The 20,074-nt window shown below is 36.2% G+C and overlaps 2 protein-coding genes across 17 annotated transcripts in view; one reads left to right on the plus strand and one right to left on the minus strand.

Moving 5' to 3' along the window:
- Positions 1 to 11,837, plus strand: part of LOC113504110 (tyrosine-protein phosphatase corkscrew-like) — a 54,054-nt gene extending 42,217 nt beyond the window's left edge. For 2 of the 3 annotated variants that reach the window (XM_026886226.1, XM_026886225.1), the window contains 11 exons: positions 4,931 to 5,107; positions 6,153 to 6,306; positions 6,626 to 6,769; positions 8,264 to 8,398; positions 8,730 to 8,857; positions 9,103 to 9,264; positions 9,486 to 9,596; positions 9,788 to 9,878; positions 10,087 to 10,235; positions 10,865 to 10,949; positions 11,650 to 11,837. In XM_026886226.1, the coding sequence (XP_026742027.1) occupies positions 4,931 to 5,107; positions 6,153 to 6,306; positions 6,626 to 6,769; positions 8,264 to 8,398; positions 8,730 to 8,857; positions 9,103 to 9,264; positions 9,486 to 9,596; positions 9,788 to 9,878; positions 10,087 to 10,235; positions 10,865 to 10,948 (1,335 nt within the window). In that variant the 3' untranslated portion in view covers position 10,949; positions 11,650 to 11,837. The remainder of the gene's footprint in view (positions 1 to 4,930; positions 5,108 to 6,152; positions 6,307 to 6,625; positions 6,770 to 8,263; positions 8,399 to 8,729; positions 8,858 to 9,102; positions 9,265 to 9,485; positions 9,597 to 9,787; positions 9,879 to 10,086; positions 10,236 to 10,864; positions 10,950 to 11,649) is intronic. The other variant, XM_026886227.1, reaches the window with a different exon arrangement.
- Positions 11,838 to 12,815: 978 nt separating this feature from the next.
- LOC113504335 (coiled-coil domain-containing protein AGAP005037) overlaps positions 12,816 to 20,074 on the minus strand; it is a 269,885-nt gene continuing 262,626 nt past the window's right edge. For 9 of the 14 annotated variants that reach the window (XM_026886597.1, XM_026886594.1, XM_026886599.1 and 6 more), the window contains one exon: positions 12,816 to 15,488. In XM_026886597.1, the coding sequence (XP_026742398.1) occupies positions 14,754 to 15,488 (735 nt within the window). In that variant the 3' untranslated portion in view covers positions 12,816 to 14,753. Of the gene's footprint in view, positions 15,529 to 16,423; positions 16,713 to 20,074 lie in introns of all 14 variants that reach the window. The other 5 variants (XM_026886600.1, XR_003401555.1, XM_026886602.1 and 2 more) reach the window with 5 other exon arrangements.

Below are 20,074 nucleotides of genomic sequence, written 5' to 3' on the forward strand. Positions count from 1 at the left end.
TTAATATAGATTTCTTTATTCTTTTAGTAATTGACTCTCTATTAAGAAAAAGAGTATTTTTCCTTTCTCTTTAAAATATTGTTTCTAAACAATTTTACCTTATGTTAGTTAGTAGTTGTATACATAACAAACATTTGTTAGATATATGAACAGCGATCAGATTGCCAGTACCAGGAGTCCAGATGTAGGTTGATATCGCTTCGTGAGAGCATCACGCGTAAGTAACGCAATCTTACCACCATATTGGATCGAAGAAAATGTGTCAGCTGGAGAAAGCTGCAGTGTATTACGCACTTTATACCGATATTACTAGTGTTTTATAAGAAAATAATTATTTTGTGTTTAGTGATATATTGAGTAGAAACTCTACTATGTCACTTTTACATTGAATGTGATTAAAACTATACTTTACTCGGTTTGAATGAGAGCTTAGTGCGCACTTAGCATTATTTTTCATTACAATGGCTTGGCGTTTAAAAAAGGCTGAGTTAAGTTATGTTATAATTTTAAAGAATTTGAAATATATTATTTAAAATAGCATATAATTAATAGAATTTATAATTAGAAATTTAGTGTACTAAGGCCTAAACCTAAGAAAATATTTGCATGCCATGTTATGGTGGAATGTGCTGAACCATTTATTAATATTACCACCAATATTGTAAACCATGTTTCACGCAAATAAAGATTCTTATTCTTAAGTAACATTTGTTTTGGGTTAAAATATTTCTTTCATGTAATTCTTTCATGTCAAAGAGTTCGGAATCTTACCTCCCGTTACAAAATTATTAATTTTGATTTTTGTGACAGACTTTGTAGAATTCACGTTGTTATTGCTAATTAAATCAATTAAGGTTGTCAAATTACACATGAATGAGATTGACCTCTGAGGGAATACTCGTAAATATTTGCAATAAAACAACAAACTATAAAGTGCCAAATTAGGCCCCGTACCTTGAGGCAGACCTTATAGTTTTCCATATTAAGACGATCATTGTTTACTATTAGTTAAGGTTCTACAAGGAAGTGTTATAAACATTCCATTTTTGTCTACCCGTTCGGACAACCCTAAACTGCATTGGGAGCTATGAGTGCAGTACGGGGCATGCGTGGGAACACTAGGTCATTAGTGCTTGCCTCATACGAACGTTCCTCCGTACGCGCAACGAATACAGCTATAGTATAGACAGTGCACTGTGAAAATGTACCAGGAGAGCATAAACGTCATGCAGTCACTCCGTACAGCATCTGTGAAAACGTGATCACTCAGAATCATATTTGATTTATTTACATGGTAATATTTCCCGCAGTACTTAAGTAACGTTGAACGGTTTTTGTCATGAAAATTGATCGTCCTTTGTTCCGCGTACTAAACGCCCTATAAAAATAGGTTTTATTGCGCCTGACAACAATAATTGCTGTTTTAACTGATTGGTCATTAATATATGTGGAGTATAAGGAAAATGTTGGATGCCTCCTGTGACATGAGACGTCGAGAAATATAACGAGTAAGTTTTCAATTTGTTATGTTTAGTTTAGAAGAATTTAAGTAACTATCCAGTTTCATGTTTTGTTTTGCTTCGTAGTTTTTTAGTCACAATAATACGTATTAGGAGACTTTTAACTTGTAACTCTACTCTTTCATATATATTTGGCTTTTATTGGCAGTCTGCTCATAATAACAATAACCATTTTTACTAAAAATATTCTCTAAAACAATTTCTAACGAAACACGAGTAGCCTTAAGCTCAAAAAACTAATATTCCAATAATTGAAACGTTTAACTTGAAAATGCTGTAAAAAGTATAAGAAACAGCGTAGTTGGGCAGATGTGGGCACAATTATAATGGTTGCATGGGAAAATGTGAATACCTCGGCGTTGCGTGCCGCCGCCGCGAGCCGACCCGCGCTCAAATCACCATTACGTTCTGAACTAGTTTTTGTGTCATTATGACATGTGTATGATCTTCGAGAGAAGCGAAGTTAATGAAGCGTGTATAAAGGAAAATGCACGTGAATAATTTTGAAAATTATTGTCAAGTAAAAAAGGGTTAGGTTAGGTAGAGAAATGTATTCGGTTTTTTGTTGTTTGTTTAGGGATTTTCTTGTTTTGAGTTTTGATGTTTGTATACATGATGTTGTTATTACTGTTCAAGAACACTTGTAAAAATGCTGGTGATTTGGTAATATACTGAAATTGTTTTTTTTCAACAGTTCTTTCAAAATTGCTCTTAAAAATAAGTACCTAATTTACCGATTTATAAAACTTATTACTTCTATTTTATAATTTAAAAGTAGCGGGCTACAGCCAGATTCCATATCAACAACTCATCAAACTGAAAGAATAATAATATGCCATTTTACAAAGGTGTCGATTGACTCACAGGCAACTTAAGAACACCCTCTAATAAACACGTTCTATTAAATCAAAGTTACAACGTCTAAATCTAAATCCCTGCTAAACGACACAAATTGCCTACTTCCCTACATTTCCTGCAATAAAAAGAAGTACGCAATACAACCTTGGCGTTGTTCCAAAACAGCAAATTCGTTTTTATTTACGCAGACGATTCCCATAAGACTAAACAGTAACGTAATACGTGATTAGAATACGGACGTCGGACGTCGGACGCGAAGACGTGATCATAAAGGCTCTGGTGGAATGATAATGAACATAGAAGGAAACCCATGGGTTCAGAAGGACGCGTATGGTACGTGACAATTGTCACGTGACCTTGCTCTTACGGCCTATTGTTTACTATGATTATTTTTTATCCTTATTCTGTGTTTATGGCCGTATTTTGTTATGTTTATGTTCTTTTAATGTTTGAGCTTCTAGTGATTGTGACGCTACTACGTATTCATTTCATTAATGTGTTTTGTTTTTAGTTGTTGTAGACGCTCTATTTTGATACTAGCTGTTGCCCGCGACTTCGTCCCCGTGGGTAGAAGATATAAGTTATGATTTATACTTGCCCTATTTTTTTCACATTTTCCTTTGTATCTATTAGTCGCAGCGTGATGGTTTAACCTAAAGCCTTCTTTGATGAATGGTCTATTGAACACAAAAAGAATTTTCCAATTTGGACCAGTAGTTCCTGAGATTAGCGCGTTCAAACAAACAAACAAACTCTTCAGCTTCATATATTTGTATAGAAGTATAGATTGCATGACGCTATACTCTTTCTTAAATTTTATAGATATAGTAGGTATTATGTCAAAAACTGAAAATTTATTCTGTTAATTATTATATGTTTCGGTTCCCAATATTGCATTTTCTACCAGCCTAGTAGAATGTTGTTTTTGCAAAGACCCGATGCCTGTTGGGTCAGCGGGATTTTCCAATAGGGTTGCTAAGGCTCCGGTACACAAAAAGCATGGGTAACATGGGTAGGTTTGACACTCCTCCCCTTAACTCCCGAAGGTGGTTTGAACCCAAAACGGAAGAAGTAATTTGATGAATTCCTACCCGGGGAAGGTGGAAAAAAATGACTTGAATGATATCATTAGATCATTAGATATCCTAGACTTTATATTAGATTTTGATCAACGTTACTGCTTATAGCCGGACGCAGATAAAATCTACATCTTTCAGTTTCCATTTCTTCATTATTATCGATCACATTTATTATGGAAATGAAAAATTATATGAAGGTATCAATACAAAATTATTTTAGTCCCCTTCCGGTTAGTTATATATTCGATTGAATACAAAATATATTTAAGGACTACGCAACAAAATAAAAAAGTTTGGACGATTTTAGTTCGACTTACTTCTCCACAAATTGGTTAAAGTCAAACGATTTGATAATTTTGCTATTAATCTAGATTTTCTTATATCCTAACAATCATTTAAATTCAATAAAAAACGACTTGAGATCGAGCGGATCTCTTCGTTAATTACCGATTACGAAACATTACGTAGTTAATTACAAATTCTGAATTATTATATGTGAGTACATCAATTAAACATAAGATCGTATATAAGTATTTGTAACGTTATGCTGTTCGCCACAGCTTGACCACGTGTACACTTGAGACGAGTATTGCTATGATAATGTATGTACGGACGGACATATATGCTTACCGTCGTCACCTATTTCTATATGAAATGTCAATGTTGCAGTCTTGATGGTGATTGTATGGGCTTTTTTAACCAATCGTTCGAATTTTTCGTACCATGATGATCCTGTGGAACACTGTCTAATAGCTTCAAACGTTTGACTTTAATGAGTATTACATCAGTAGCAGTCTTATCCTATTCTTTCTTTGATTCATGATAATTCATGATAATGAAAGTTTGACAGATTTAAATCCAACAAAGTTCGTCGATGACTGCAAATTTCAATTTATTTTTACGAACTATTTTAGTGAGCTTTTTCTAAAAGACCTTTTTGTTAGGAGTTTGTTTAGTCTGCTAATCTGTTTCTTGTAATATTTTCTCAACAGTTGCAATTAGGAAAACGTTAAGATCTGTAATTGAGCCATAAACGGATGCTATTAATTCCTCGTTGATTGCGAGTCCATTTTCATACTCTTGTAATTGTCTGATTTGAATATTGTAATTATTGATTGATAAATAGTTTTGTCTCATCGATATAAGATGGAAACCAGGAAAAGCAGGCATGCCGCAAAACGGTACTTCAAAAGACGGCGTTTCCAAATTTTGTTAAAATAATCTAATAGTTGTAAAGCACTACTATTATTATTATTGATATAAATATCTATTATTATTGATATTAGTTCAAAAATATATTTTACACTACTTGTAATAATAATTACCTGATACCAGTAATACTAGTAGGTGAAGGTTACGTCGCTGAGGAAAAGCTTAAGAACAAGAGATCGAGAAAGGCTTTTGCGAAAACCTTTTTTTCTGGAATAAATACCTCCTGAGATATTTCCACTAACCAACCCTAAATTGTTTCAGCACAACAAATACGACGTCGGTAGCGGCGAGCAGTTTGACGACCTGGTCGGTCTGATCGAGCACTTCAGGTCGTACCCTATGATAGAGACGTCGGGCGACGTGCTGCGGCTTCTGCAGCCGGTTAGCGGGACCAGGCTGAGGGCCCACGACATCGACCGCAAGGTTCAGGAGATGCAGGTAATTGGGTGCTGGGTAGAGTACCTTTATAAGGGTTTCAAGCGAGAGTGTGCTGGGTAAATGTAGTCTAAGTTATTGCTCAGCAAGGAAGAAATGACTTAAAAAGCTAGTGCTGATTCTAATCGATAAATATTACAAGTTTCCGAAAAGTAGGTCTAGAGAATGTCCTACCTCTTCTTTTGTTTTCCTAGACTGGATACGTTGTGAAATCTAGAAATATAGGTTTTATAGGCGGGAGAAGCTCCAATGCAGAATGAAAACCAATAGTTATGGAATCTCATTTGTGAAATTCACATGTCATGTCGGAAGTTAATGTGAGAAAAATAAGTGTTCCTCGATTCAAGCAAGCAGCCTAGCATAACAGATTACCTTTTAAAAGAGTTTTTGCTTGTAATGCAATATAATAAGTGATACGATTCCGCAATTGTGCATCCAGTATTCTGCCTATTCAGTACAACACGCAACGTTACTTAGACATTTAGCATTCATCCCTTGGTGGTGCATCGGTGCATGCACCGAGTGACAACTCAACCAGCGTTCCCGCCAATTTGCATTCATTTTCCACAAAGTTATTACATTCAGCTGTCATGAACATTGTTCGCTGACAAGCGTCACATCATGTCACAAAGACCTTTATTGTTGTAATACAAATTGAATAAAACATGGAATGCTAAAGGTATAGAACTCAACCTACTGAAGGCACGTGTTGGGCAACATGTGCAATGTGCATGTGGCTTTTATAAAAATGTGCGAACGGTTCTGCATTGCACTCGCATGCTATGTTATAATGTCGAGCACGAGGCTTACGCAATCCCGATGGGAACAGATACCCATTCATTTCTTACCTGAGTTCTGGTTTTGCAGGAAGAAGTCACGAATGAGAATCGGTTTTCTCTCAAGGTAGTGAAAGTTACTTGAAGTGTTTATGATGGTTTCATGTGCTTGTTACAACAACGTTTGCGTTTATTGAGTAACCCAACCAACCTTCTTTCTTCCTTTTTATATTTCGATTGCAGCAGAATTTTAATTTTTTGCCTCTTTTCAGGAAATGGAAGATTATCAGAAGCTGGACCACAAGAGTGGTTTCGATGGCGAGTTCCAGTCGTTGAAGATGTTGGAGGACCGACACGTCTTCACGTCCCACGAGGGCACCAGGCCAGAGAACACACCTAAGAATAGATACAGAAATATTTTACCTTGTACGTACATATATTATGTCGTATAGTCGTCTTCGCTTTTTAATTACCTAGGGCTAATTAGCTGCTCATATTTTCCTTCCTTCCACTGGACATGTGTTAGTACTTGTGTCAACAATATAATTTATCAGGAACTTGTTTGAATACAGTTCTCAAATGGTCTTCGTTTTTTTTTCTGGAATAATGCTAGGAACTCTTCTTTGTTAGAGAATTTTTCCAAACCAAAAAAAGACTTCATAGAAACGGCAATTGAAAAAGCTTTCGACAACATGTGATAATTTTTCCCCTTTTTAATATTTCTTTTCGTTTTCTCCGATCTCAGATGACCAGACTCGTGTAGTGTTACGTCGCCGGGACAACCGCCAGGATTCTGACTACATCAACGCGAGCTACATCCGATCCTCGCGGCTCAGCGACTCCTCATCATCAGTACAGTCCTCAAACGAGAGCTTGGATAGTGTCAAATGTAAGTACCAATAGAGACATTTAGGAAATAAGAGTTGGTGTTTCTAAAAAGTGAATTCAGATAATTCCTTTTGTCATTGTATCCGTATTAGTTTATACGGGTAATCTTGAACACTCTGAAAGAGTATGCGTAACAGCATGTAGTATTTTTTTATTTTTCTAGAAAGAAGATTTGGGATCCTTGAAAAGCATTTTCAAACACATTCGAGTCGCTAGCACAAATCACCCAAACTGGCAAATAGATCAAAAATTTACTTGTCCTAAGCTTGGATCAAACCTGCGATGCGATGCGCGCTGTGGGTTTGGCGTGATGACCTTTATTTACCACTCGCCTATTCGTACAATCAAAAGGGGCTATGCTATTTGCGTAACCTTCTTTAAAGATTAGTGTTCTAAAATATTAGTGCATATTAATGACTTAAGTCCAATATTCACGTCATGATATTTAGTTCAATTATCGAACCCAATCTCGATAACTACGCTCACTTCGTATTAATACTCATAAACAACAATTAAGTGTCATTTTACTGCTAACAGTGTTAACCCCTGTTTGATTGAGATCACTTGCGTGCCTTGGCATCGTTAATAAGCATATGGCTAGACACAGGTTATGAATTTATAACATTAATAATTTTATAATTTCAGATCTTTCAATTAATTATAGCCTAAATATTGGCTAGGTCTAATATATCAAAAAAGAATTGATCAAAATCTTTCGAGCTTTCATGAACCGCAAACAACAATCGGATTGTTTTATATATGTAGGTTGCAATACTCGCAGAATTAGTTATAGTTATAAATACTAAGTGATCTTTATAACTAGGACGCATCGAACAAGTATTATTGTGATCCCCAAGTTTCGAGTCTGCTTGCCTGTGTGTATGTATTTGACTCGAATGTTTGTGAAAGTCCTCGCGACACGAGGATAAAATTAATATTACTTGTCTTTGACAGGTTTCAAATTGTTGTACAAAATGCCGATTACTACGCTCTGATCATAGTACTAACATTATGACGTGTTTTAATTCACGTAGACGATCACAAAAACACACTCCCTTCGTGCCCCGAATTTCATATAAACAAGGAAAATTGACAACCCAATGATATGCGTCATGAAATCATTGTGAATACTAATAATGTAAAATAATAGAATCACCAAGATCTGCACGTACTATTGGCGTTGGCTTATTATCATACTGATGGCTATACTGTATCGATTTGTGTTCAGAATAGTTGACGCGTATTTTAATATGGTGAACGATTGTGAAATAATTATTGTAGGTGTGAATTAAAAAAAAAAATCTAAATATTTTTTACGAGAACTTTACTAACTTTTTTACTGAAAAAATACTTTTTAATATAAACTGCTTTTATTAATTAATTTTTGAACACAGCCTGGAAGAAATTGTTTTGTTGTGGAAGTATAGCAAACCTATCTATAGAAAAGTTATTTCCTCTTACCCTTCAATAAAGTATTTTTCTTATATCTTTCCAGCACTAATAATAAACAGCGACACAAAGAAAACACCGCCGTTGGTAACAAAGTCGCTGTCAGACGAAGCTCTAAGAGAAGCCAAGAAATCGTTCAAACTTGACAAAATCAACGGGAACTTGTGCCGAGATGTGACAGGTAAACAATGATTGATATAGTTACCTACTGTAAAAAAAAAATACAAAGCCATGTCCAAAAAATATTCATGATAATCCTTTTAAGTTCTCCCGTAACTAAAGGTTTTAAACGGGCTTATTTAGACGATGCAAGAAATACCACGCAAGTTGCAATACACTGTGCAGCCGCACAGCTAAGGTGTCTAACTCGGTATATGATCATCAGTAATGCATTACAACTTGCAGGTAATTCTCGCATACTTTAAATGGGCCCTGGGTCACTAACACGGCTAAATTATGATACATCAATATTTGGATAAACTTATTTCGTTAATGTGTTATTTATTTTTCAGTAAAAAACAAAGCGTACATCGCGGCGCAGGGTTGTCTATCAAACACGAAAGATGACTTCTGGCGAATGATCTGGCAAGAAGACGTCAGAGTCATAGCTATGATCACCAACGAAGTGGAGAACGGAAAGGTGGGTAGAGAAACAAACAATATATCAAATATTAACAGAACCGGTGTAGCATATACCTACATGGAATAAATATTCGTAGACCAAAATATTTGGTCCATGAAGGCATCCCATCCTTTGCATGTTATTTTTACAGAACAGTATTCTACGGGTTTACCTTTTCCATAATCTCCATTCTTCCTTAGGTACACCTACTTATACCAAACATACATGTTTGTATAGTACCTAACTATAATATTTTTTTACAGAAAAAATGTGAGCGCTACTGGCCTCTATCAGGTCACGAGGAGCGCTTCGACGGGCTCACTGTCAAGTCCATAAGTGAAACGCATTACGAGGAGTACCTGCTGAGGGAGTTCGATGTCTGCGATGACAAGAACTGCCGGGTAGTCTTCCAGTACCAGTTCACAGTGAGTACAAGATTTTTGTAAATTTTTCGATGAAGATAGAAACCAATTTCACTCCACAATGTGAAAAGGTCTGGAAAAGTGGTAACCATTGTGACTTTGACAGGAAAATAATACTTACCTCTAGCCAGTTGATTTTCGCATATTGACTAGTTTGAGAATTTTTTTTTTCAATTAGGAGATCAAAGGAAGTATTTATATTTCAAAGTTATCTATATTTCTAGGCTTGGCCAGATCACGGCACCCCCGGGGATCCAGATGGCGTGTTATCTTTCATAGATGATATCAACAGAAGAATGATACAAAATTCACAGGACACAGATGCTCCCGAACAGGTAATAATATTTAAATGTTATCTCCATACTTCTGCATACGTTCCCACCAATAAAAAGTAACCTAATTCACCGAGTCAACTGTTAAGTAATGTAAATCTCATGAACTGTGTTACTGCATATGGACAATATGGATGCTTCAAAAAATGTATAACTAATAATAGGAGCTAACAAAATTTGATCGTATGTTCTAGAACATCCTGTGTGTGCATTGCTCGGCTGGCGTCGGCAGGACTGGCACGTTCATAGTCCTTGACATGCTTCTAGACAAAATAAAAACATCTGGTGAGATTTTGTGCCTTCAATATGACGTTACATTTTTTTCTGCCTTTGCGAATGTGCTTTGCTCTATCCCAAATGCTGTCACTAGCGCTGATGCAACTTACTTTTATTTCCAACTGCGAATTCCTTATTTATTATGATAATTTTCCAAAGCGAATGTTGCTCTTCAGATACAAGACATTTTCACCTATAACGTAATATTTTTTCGCAGGATTCAATTGTGATATCGATGTCCATTCCACGGTGAAGCTGGTCAGGGCGCAACGTAACGGCATGGTGCAGAACAAAATGCAATACAGGTTCATATACCTGGCTCTACAAGAGTTTATAGACAGCAGGAACTTGAAGCTGAGGAAAAAGGTGTGTAACCTCTTAACACACTCTTTCGGTTGATTAAACTACGGGTAGGTTACATTGAACGATAAGGATTTTTTTTATTCAAGTAAAGCTGAAATAAGCGTATGTATTTTATTAAACTCCAATCGTTTTGAATCTTATATGTATAGAGATTGTTATGTAGGTACTTCAATTTCATCGATTGGACCTGTTTCAATTAAACCTGCTATCAAGGTTTCTGATTGCCGAACGGAAGTCACTCCGCATAAAACTAGATTAACCTACAAGTTTGATGATTTAGTATGATCAAATGAGACGACGATTTAAAGATTTTGCATGTATGAACAGTTTTTAAGTAGGCACGTCTGTGATTATCAAAGTCCTACGTGGATGATAAATAATAATATCCATTAGTATACTAAAACAGTTCCTAAATATGACCGGAAATCTTCTCTTTTATTCTGCCTCTTTCCTGATCTCTCTCCGTGTCGCATTACCGACACGTTATGTGGGACGCGGAATGGAGAGTGCCTCAGTGTTGGCGTTCAAGCTTGTGCACTATGTCCAACAAAGCTTGCTCTTACAACACAAGCCTCCATTATAATACTATGTAACGTGTACATTGTCGTAATATTGTAACTTTGTCCAAACAGATGCAGGTGAATATCAATATATTATGCGGAGCGACTGACCGTCTGTCTTCTGCATCACAACTAGTTAAAATACCCATTAGTTAAGGTTAGATGCACTTATACAAACAATCGTCCTACTAACTATTTATTTCTATGCATGTCTTTGTGAAAGTAGATTGTAAAATTTCCGTTCAATACCAACTGTTGCTTTTGTAACAAAAATATATGAAAATCTAAATTTTCTCTTCAATGCTTATAATGAGTCTTCTGGCGATAATTTTAGTCTACTTTAGTATAGAAAACTATTTCATTTCGTTTAAGCATATAAGATAATAGGGATGATGACTGGGTATAAAAAGAAAAAATGTCATTAGTCCCTCAGTTAGATAATTGAAAAGTATGAGACACGTATTTTTTCCTTTTTCAGAAAAACTAGAATTGACAAAGATTAACTGCTTTAAAGTTTAGGAGAGGGGCTTGTGACCTAACGATAGAGTAAAATTTATACTCAATCGTGACGTCACGCGTAAGTTTCATTCACTGTAATTTGGTCAATTTATGTTTGCGGAACAAATAAAAAAATACGTATCAATTATTATACAAAAAACTACAAGACGGACGCTGCAAAAAAAAATTGTCGTCATCCCTGTTGTATTAAAACCTACTTTGGTCAAAACTTGGACTGTATTTTTTTCATTTTAGTTTTAAATAGAACTCTACTCCGCTGCTCTTGTCTTGAGTCATACTGAACTCTACTTTTTCTCTTTTCCATTTTCAGTAGTTTTCATGACATTTTCCTGTTTCAGGTGTACAAGTGAGACGCGTGAAGTAAACCGATAGTGAACCAAAGTGATTAGACTTAAAGTGAACGTATTTATAATGTAACCACATCAGCAAGTTGTCTTCGATGAACGTCAGTCATAATAATTGTTAGCTATAAGTATTTTATAATTTATAATCTAGTTGATGATCATTAAATAATCTAGAAATCGTGTACTAGACTTTTATTGCTTGGTTTTTTTCCTTACTTGGTGACTAGTACTATACTATTTTAAGCTAATAATTTTAGTATCTATACTATCTATACTAATATATAAAGCTGAAGAGTTTGTTTGTTTCGCTAATCTCAGGAACTACTGGTCCAAATTGAAAAAATCTTTTTATGTTGAATAGACCATTACTCGAGGAAGGCTTTAGGCTATAAATCATCACGCTGCGACTAATAGGAGCGAAGATACAATAGAAAATGTGATTAAAACAGGGCAGGTATTAATCATAACTTATATCTTCTACCCACGGGGACGAAGTCGCGGACAACAGCTAGTATTTAAATAAATTTCAACTTCAGATTTAATTAAGTTTACCTTCCTTAGCATTTGGTAAATTTAGAACCGCCATTAGTCTAATCGGACTAAAGAAAAGGTCGATGACCGTGACTAGATCGTGTTTTTACACTTCTATTTGGCTCAGAAACAGTCTAAGGGGTACCGAGTGGCCAGGTAGCTCGGAGTCGCTCCTTGTAAAACACTGGTACTTAGCTGTACTCGGTTAGGATGGCAGCCGACCCAAACATGGTTGGGCAAAGGATATGTTGGATAGGATGATGTTGATGATGATTTAGTTCAAAAACAATGTATTCCTCTAAAGTACTTAAAGCATTAATTAGTATTCGCTAGATTTATATAAAGGCCTTAAAAAAAACTTAAAGGGAATATGAAATGTAGCTAATAATAATACTGTAATAAATTCAAACACAAATTAACTTTGTTTATTTATTCCACATTAAAACATTTTCCAAGCTATCTTGATTTTAACTATACAATTAACATGATTTCCATTATAACTAAACAATAATAATAGTACTTAATGTAATTAATATAATAATGTTAACAACAAAATACAATCAAATGTTAATAATGCTTTAAGCTAAAAATTATAATAATATAAAGATAATCATTTTAAATCGATAAAATTTCCAAATTAATAAACAGTTACTTATAGAAAACATTATTTTCGTTTTTCTTGCGCGATTACAAATAACTATTAATACTATAATAATATCATTATAAAGTAAAGAAATAAACATAAATATATACAAAAAGCGCTGTTTGGCACAATTAGACAAATAAACATACATATCATACGTCATATAGAAATGAACAACACGTAGGTAAGAACAATCTTGGAGATAAATACAATAAGAGGAATGTAAAATCAGGAAAACAATAAACAATTCCTTAATGTACGAGAGTAGGTCCATCGAACATGTAGCGACACGGAGGAAACACGACTAATACATTTTTTTTGTAGTTTTTATGTGAAAATATAATTCATCTAAGTACACATTTACTATGTAGATAATGCTGTCATAAAATGACATCGAGTAAAGCTCAAAAAAGCATAAAACAATACTGTATAAAATAAAAGTAGATCAGAAATAAATTTATTTTATTTAGTCTCTTTTAAAATTGTTTTTTTTTTGCATAAATTAAGTCCTAAGTGCTCAAATTGTGCAGAATAATCGAATTTTTCTTAGTAATTTGTGTGATTTGCAACGAACATTGGAAAAGCGCAAACATTTAGTTGGTTTAACATATACATAGTAATGTATTACTAATGATCTAGACTATAAGATACATTTTTCTAATGTAGATATATTTCGAGTCTAAAAATAAGGATATTTTAACGAATAATTTTTTACAACAATATCACTCGTTTATTTCAATATTTCATCAATTTGACCACATTTACAATTTAGCATTAGTGAATTATGTCTGAATAACTATAGTTAATATTAATGACGGACAGACAATGCGAGTACACATAACCAGAAATATTCTAGAGTTACATAATATGTAGAGTCGGGGCTACTAAAGTGTAGAGGTTTGTCAGGCTGACAGAACGTAAACGTCCAATAAGATACCTAGTAGCGACGGTTTGTATTTGTTTATAGCAATCAATTCTTATGCATTTTAATTAGGTAACTTTTTCTTATCACAGTCGATTAATATTTTCCGAAAATAATAATTTTAGATCACGAGCCGTCAAAAATATTAAATAGTTCATTTATAATTTAATAGAAGAAGGAAATATGCTTGTGTGAGTTGTCAGCAGAACAACTTCAGTTCGTTGTATGAAACTCGCTTCGAGGAAGCATTTAGAGCAAATAATGTAAAGACTCGTATGACGACATAATCCTATACATCGTTGCTTACTTCCAAAGTTAAGTGACTACAAGGTTCGGATAGAAAAGAATTTTGGCACTCTGCAGGTATTAAAAAGTATCTTAGTTGTAAATCATTATAGTAGGTAAGTAGGTATAGATAGTAAGAAAGTTTAGGATCTAGGTTAGGAGGTACAGTTATGTCTAAAAGTGATTCTATATACACATAAATGGGCTAATAAGTAGGTAGATATAATACTTAGAAAACGCTACCACTGGAACTTCATGGAGCAGACAGCAGGGCAAGAGAGACACACGGCATGAGTCTAAATGGCAACTGTAGGGTAAGACATCCATTCTAATGATTACAATATTACTGACTATAAGATAACATGTAGGTATGGGATTTTTTTTTGTAATTTTGTTTTTGTTTTGACACACATTTAGATAATTATATGTATTAAGTTAGTGCAGATCGGATTCCGTTAGACTGGCTTTATCGTCATTTGTTGGGAGCTGGTGCGGGGTTTGGAGTTCGCATGTAAGGGACTAACTCAATGTCAAATTGACCAAACGAGTAAAAAAACTTAATAAACTTACTCAATTATAAATGTAACATATTAAAATACTATTACAATAAAATACTTACAACTACAAATGTGGGAGTAACGAGATGTTTAGTGCCTTTACTGTAAATGATACGAACAATATTACAAATTAGACAGATATGAAGCATCGATTACAAGGTCACAGTATGTCAGTCTCGTAAACCTTATTAGTAGTGGGCACGGCTTCGGGCTGGGAGGCCGCGTTGTCCGCGCCGGCCGCGGCGTGGCGCTCGTCGCCGGCCAGGTGCGTCATGCTGCCGGTCACGGTGGCCGGCGCCAGGTTCAGGTTCATCTTGCTCAGCAAGTTGGACTCGCTGCCGGTCTTCTTGAGGTCGAGCTGCGCGTTGGGCGGCAGCGCGGGACCGCTCCGCTGGATCATCTGGAGCCGGGCGTACTGCTCCTGCAGCGCCTTTTGTTTCTTGAGGAGCTCCTGGTGGCGCTGCTCGAGTAGGGTCTGTCGGTTCGAGGCCTTGTCATCGTCGGAGGGGGGATCGGAAGCATGTGGGAGGCTGGGGTCGGGGTCGCGAGGAGGGGAGGCGGGCGAGGTTGGCGAAGCGAGCGGCGAGCGCGAGGTGGTGCGCGGCGGCGGGGGCGGGGGCGCGCGGCGCGCCGCCAGCGCCAGCAGCTCGGGGTGGCGCTCGGGCACGGGCGGCTTGGGCGGGTGCTGGCCGCGCGCGCGCACCGGCGGGGAGGCGTCGGTGTCGCTGCCGCTGGGGTACGAGTGCAGGCGCCGCAGCGGGCCCTCGCCGCGCGCGCCGCTCCGCTCCGCCGGCTTCGCGAACGTCTGCAGCTCGTCTAGTAGTGCATCGAGGGCGTTTTCTGGCCGCACGTCCGCTCCCCGGCCCGCACTGCCTCGCCCGACGCCGCCGGTGCCCTGCGCACCATTCCACGCACTTCTAGCTGTGCCCGCCGATCTCCAACAGACATTATAAAAGCGCGGTTGCAAATAAGCCCCTATACCTTGATGATCGGTTTTTTTACAACATTGAACTAATAACAGCAAGCGCATTGCAACCGCGATTTTAGAATATAACCAAACACTTATTCAAAAACATTTAGAACAATCATTCAAGTATGAAGATCCATTAAGAACACTTAGTATGGGACAGATATGTATAGAGCTAAATGTCTTAATGCGACCACAATCATTCAAAAAGAATAAAATAGAAACGAAAAAGGCGAATGCCTCTCTTTTTTGTCGTCGAATATTACAGCTAACACGACATCTAATAAAAACTCTACGTTAACATGTAAAAATAAAATTTAGTAAAAAGTGTAAGTAGTAAATAGAACTAGGTTTCATTCAACGACAAAAAAGGAAAAGGAGGTGTAGACGAGCGGCGTATGTCTAGTGTTAGGAAAACCGAAACGTCTTGGAGATGTGAAGAGGCGAACAAGTAAATTATTAGAGATACATATCGACATTTACATAGATACACAGGACTCAAAGTGATAACAGATAACGCAACGATTAAATTCGGTGACTTTAAATGCATAAAAGAATTATTGAGATATTAGAAACGTATTCACTCTTAACAATTGTGATGATTTTGCCATTAGTCAAAAAATTTAATAAAGTGTGTAGGTATATAGTAAGTAAATACAATATTTCAATTTCAAAAATATTTCTACTTAAGGAAGCTAATGTCAAAGTGACATTTTAATCAAAATCTAATCTAAGTAAAGCTCAAAGTGAATTACTGCGATCGCTACTATGATCCAAGTTGAATCGTAAATGTGCAAAAGTATTAACATTTTTACATAACGATAAAATATTTTAAAGCGAATACAATTTTGTCAAGTAATTACCTGTGCTCCGGAGGTGTGGGTTAGTAACCGTTAGTTATGATTTGTTTTACTAGGGATTCAATCATCGCAGGGGTTCGAAAGGAGCACAATGTATCTTCAATAATTAGTAAGAAATAATTAAGAACATAGACATTGGACCGTGTCCGATAGGAGTGAGTGAGCGTTGATGAGGTCTCGTGGAGTGATGACAGTCTAACAGTACCAGGTAGAGAGGAGTGTAAGGTTGTTAAGGCTATTCATTCAGTCCGGAAGGTGAGGGCTGTGACCGGCTCCTGATATCGAGAATGCGCTGCAACAGAACGGAAAACAGCAAGATGCACTAACTATTGTAATAAAAGCCGCTATCAGATATACAACATGCTTGTTATTCAATCTATTGACAATGACGTTGTTTTCATATTTCACACACACACACATATAAATGATTCAAAAGTTAATGACTCAAAAGAACACAAAGGAACTTATTGAAATAAAAATAAAGTAACGAATGAAAGAAATATGAACACACGTCTGAATAACTATGTGCTTCGTAAATCACTCTTTATTAATTCATTTAAGAAATTGAATTAACTTGGGTCCAACAATATCGGCGAATTGACTTCGCCGACGAAATTGCTTCAGAAGGAACAAAGTTTTACCGAGTTGAATCCCGATTGTTAACAAATTACACACAGCTTTGAAATAGCATGCAACGTGCAGCTGCTATCTTACTTCAGACTCCGAACTATGGTGAGGGAGGCCGGAGACCGCGCGTACGTGACTACTCACTAAATTGAATAATGCTAGTAACCAACAAGACATACGAAACTTAGTTTATCAAATTACCCTGAATCAAGTGTCACGCATTAGCGATCCCAGATCACCCTCGAGTTAAAGTACGCCCAATTTATAATTTTGAAGATCTAATTCGGATAATTGAGAAAGTTGCCAATTGTGTAGTTGTAAGGATATTGAAAGACTTTTTATACATTCAACTTTCAACTGGAGAAATATCAATAGAATATTCATAGAAAACACCAAAAAAACACGCACACATTTTGATTGCTCAACCAGTTGAAAGTTGCGCGTCATCGGCCCATGATACTTGGGTCAGCGGGTTAAAATTTAACTAATATCTATGAAAGCGGGTGTCTCTCATTAATACACAACGTTCCGAACGGGAACAACTATATACTCGCAACCGTTTCAAAAGATACTGTTTAAACCTTTCAAGACATAAATTCAACCAAGGGTTGTATTGCAATCGTTCCATTTACAAAACGTTTAATAATATGTAAGCATGCGTACCGATTCTTTCAATACTGTCTGAACTGGAAAAAAATATGCAAAAATGTCTTTTAAGTCTTTCCAATATATCTGTCAGATAAGCGTATTTGGACAAACTTTGTTTCTAAAGCGTAGTGTACAAAACTGAGTGCACCAACATGCCTACAATAAATATAAAAATTTACATAAAATAGACGATGGAATATATTAAAAGTAAAATATAATATCAAAGTAAAAATACGGATGTGATATAATAAAATATAGAAATAAATAGTTTAAACGTAGTTATGAATAATAATAATGGATATATTATGAAGAGATTTATTACTCGTTAATAACTATCGCTTCTTTGAAGTATTGGCTCTGTCTCCAGGCGAACTGACGGGTACCATCACGGAAAAAAGACCATGAAATCCATCGTTAAAACAATCGACAATAATGACACAACATAAAATATCATAATGTATATAGTTGAGGTGGGTTATGTGTGGCGCTGCTCCGGCGGCTGCCTGACTTGGTCCTGGTGCCTACAGCTTACAGGCGTCTTTGACTGATGACGTGATACATAACAGCTACAATGGAGTGTCCGAGCCGGGCGCTCTTGGTCTCGCATACACCGGAGTGGCGTTACAACCACCATAGGTTCACATAGTTTTTGTCTAGAATATGACTATAGTAATTATGTAGAGCAAGTCATTCAGGTTGATAAAAAGACGGAAAATATCCTGGCATTCAAATACATACACTACTCATACTGTCTATTGACTTTTATGGTCTTTCATTAAGGGTTGAATAAATAAAGTCTCGTTCACATTTATTTATCCTTAAGTTTCTATTCACTAAATACCTTGCCGACGAATACGTAGAGATATAATCCAAGGTTCTCAAGATCTTCTTGACTGAACCTATTTAAACATTTAGGACCGAGGAGTATTTTAGACTGTCTTCGAAAGCCTCTGCCCTCGCAACTGATCCGTCATAGCAAATGTGAAAGAACCAGAAAGAAAAATATTTGCTCACAATTTTTTCTCAGTGCTACTCAGTAGTAATTCAGGAGACAAAATCGATGACACTTTATTTTCAAAACTATATTCACATTCATCGGACAAAAAATATGGATTACATTTTTCAAGAACAGACTCTTAAACGATAGAGGAGCCACCCGGTCGAACAGCATGTAGAATAACTGGTGAAGTTATACTGGAAACTTACAATGTAGGATATCATGACTACCTATCATCGTACAGTAGATAATACAACTAGTCTTAAAGTGTGTAACAACCATGTTCGGATGACACATTAGGGCGTGGCAGTGAGAGGCAGGTTCGTCTAAACATATGTTTGAAATGGTTGTCACGTCGTTAAAATTCGCATTATTTTCCGAAAGCAAGGATTATAAAATGCAACGTTTACGGATGGTGCTTTGGTTGCGGGGATGTGTGCAAAAGAATTTCAAGATTCGTTGTACTCTGTCATCGTCGCGTCACACTTTGTCTTACTATTGTTGATCGAGTAGAATGGTAGTAGCCCGTCTTATACTTACCCAACACTCAATACTCAATATTTAATTGCACTCCGTGTGTAGAAAAGGTGTTACATAATCTTAGTATATAGTACACGACCCCGTAGGGCACAGCAATGTAGACTTTTCTATTTGGATCAGAATACTTACGGCTTAACCTCTACAACGAGTTTCCATAAATAATAAACGCTTTTGCAATGTTATGAATTCTCATATTGTTTTCCAACTATTGTATCGCTTTTAAAGCATTGTTTATCATGTTTATTGTGATATACAACATTATCTTCAGTGTTCACGTGGAAAATAGCTATTGCATTATTAAACCTTACTTCAAGAATTATTTTTCACTCAACTTTTTTTTGTATTGTTTTTATTGTAACAGCCTGGTTGGAGTGTTGGTACGTTTTTTGATTTATGAACATCTTAGTACTACTAATATTTTTTTTGTACAGTACCTACTTCACGTTTTAATTTTCATTATTACTCAGCAAAATAATGCGCCATGATTGGATAGGTACTATTATAGGCACCTAAATAGAACTCATAATATTAACTTAATGTGACCCATAAAACACAATACAGGGCTTCATTAAATAAATGAGTATGGTCCTAAACATTCATTAGTCAGGTATAATTTATTGTGGATATGACAAACCGATGTGTCACTGTCCAAGCTATAATCCGGTCTTCGACACTATGAACGTGTCAAGTATCAAAACCTATTAGTCCGCGCACTGCCCGATCAATGGGTGCCATTAATCAAAGGAACGGCTATTGCTGCAAGCTGTGTGTTGGGCAGTTATTCTATTTCAATGTAGCGTTTTGGAATTTGACCCATTCACAGACAGAGCGTGATTCTAACG

Source organism: Trichoplusia ni, chromosome 21 (assembly GCF_003590095.1).
Source record: "Trichoplusia ni isolate ovarian cell line Hi5 chromosome 21, tn1, whole genome shotgun sequence".
NCBI lineage: Eukaryota > Metazoa > Arthropoda > Insecta > Lepidoptera > Noctuidae > Trichoplusia > Trichoplusia ni.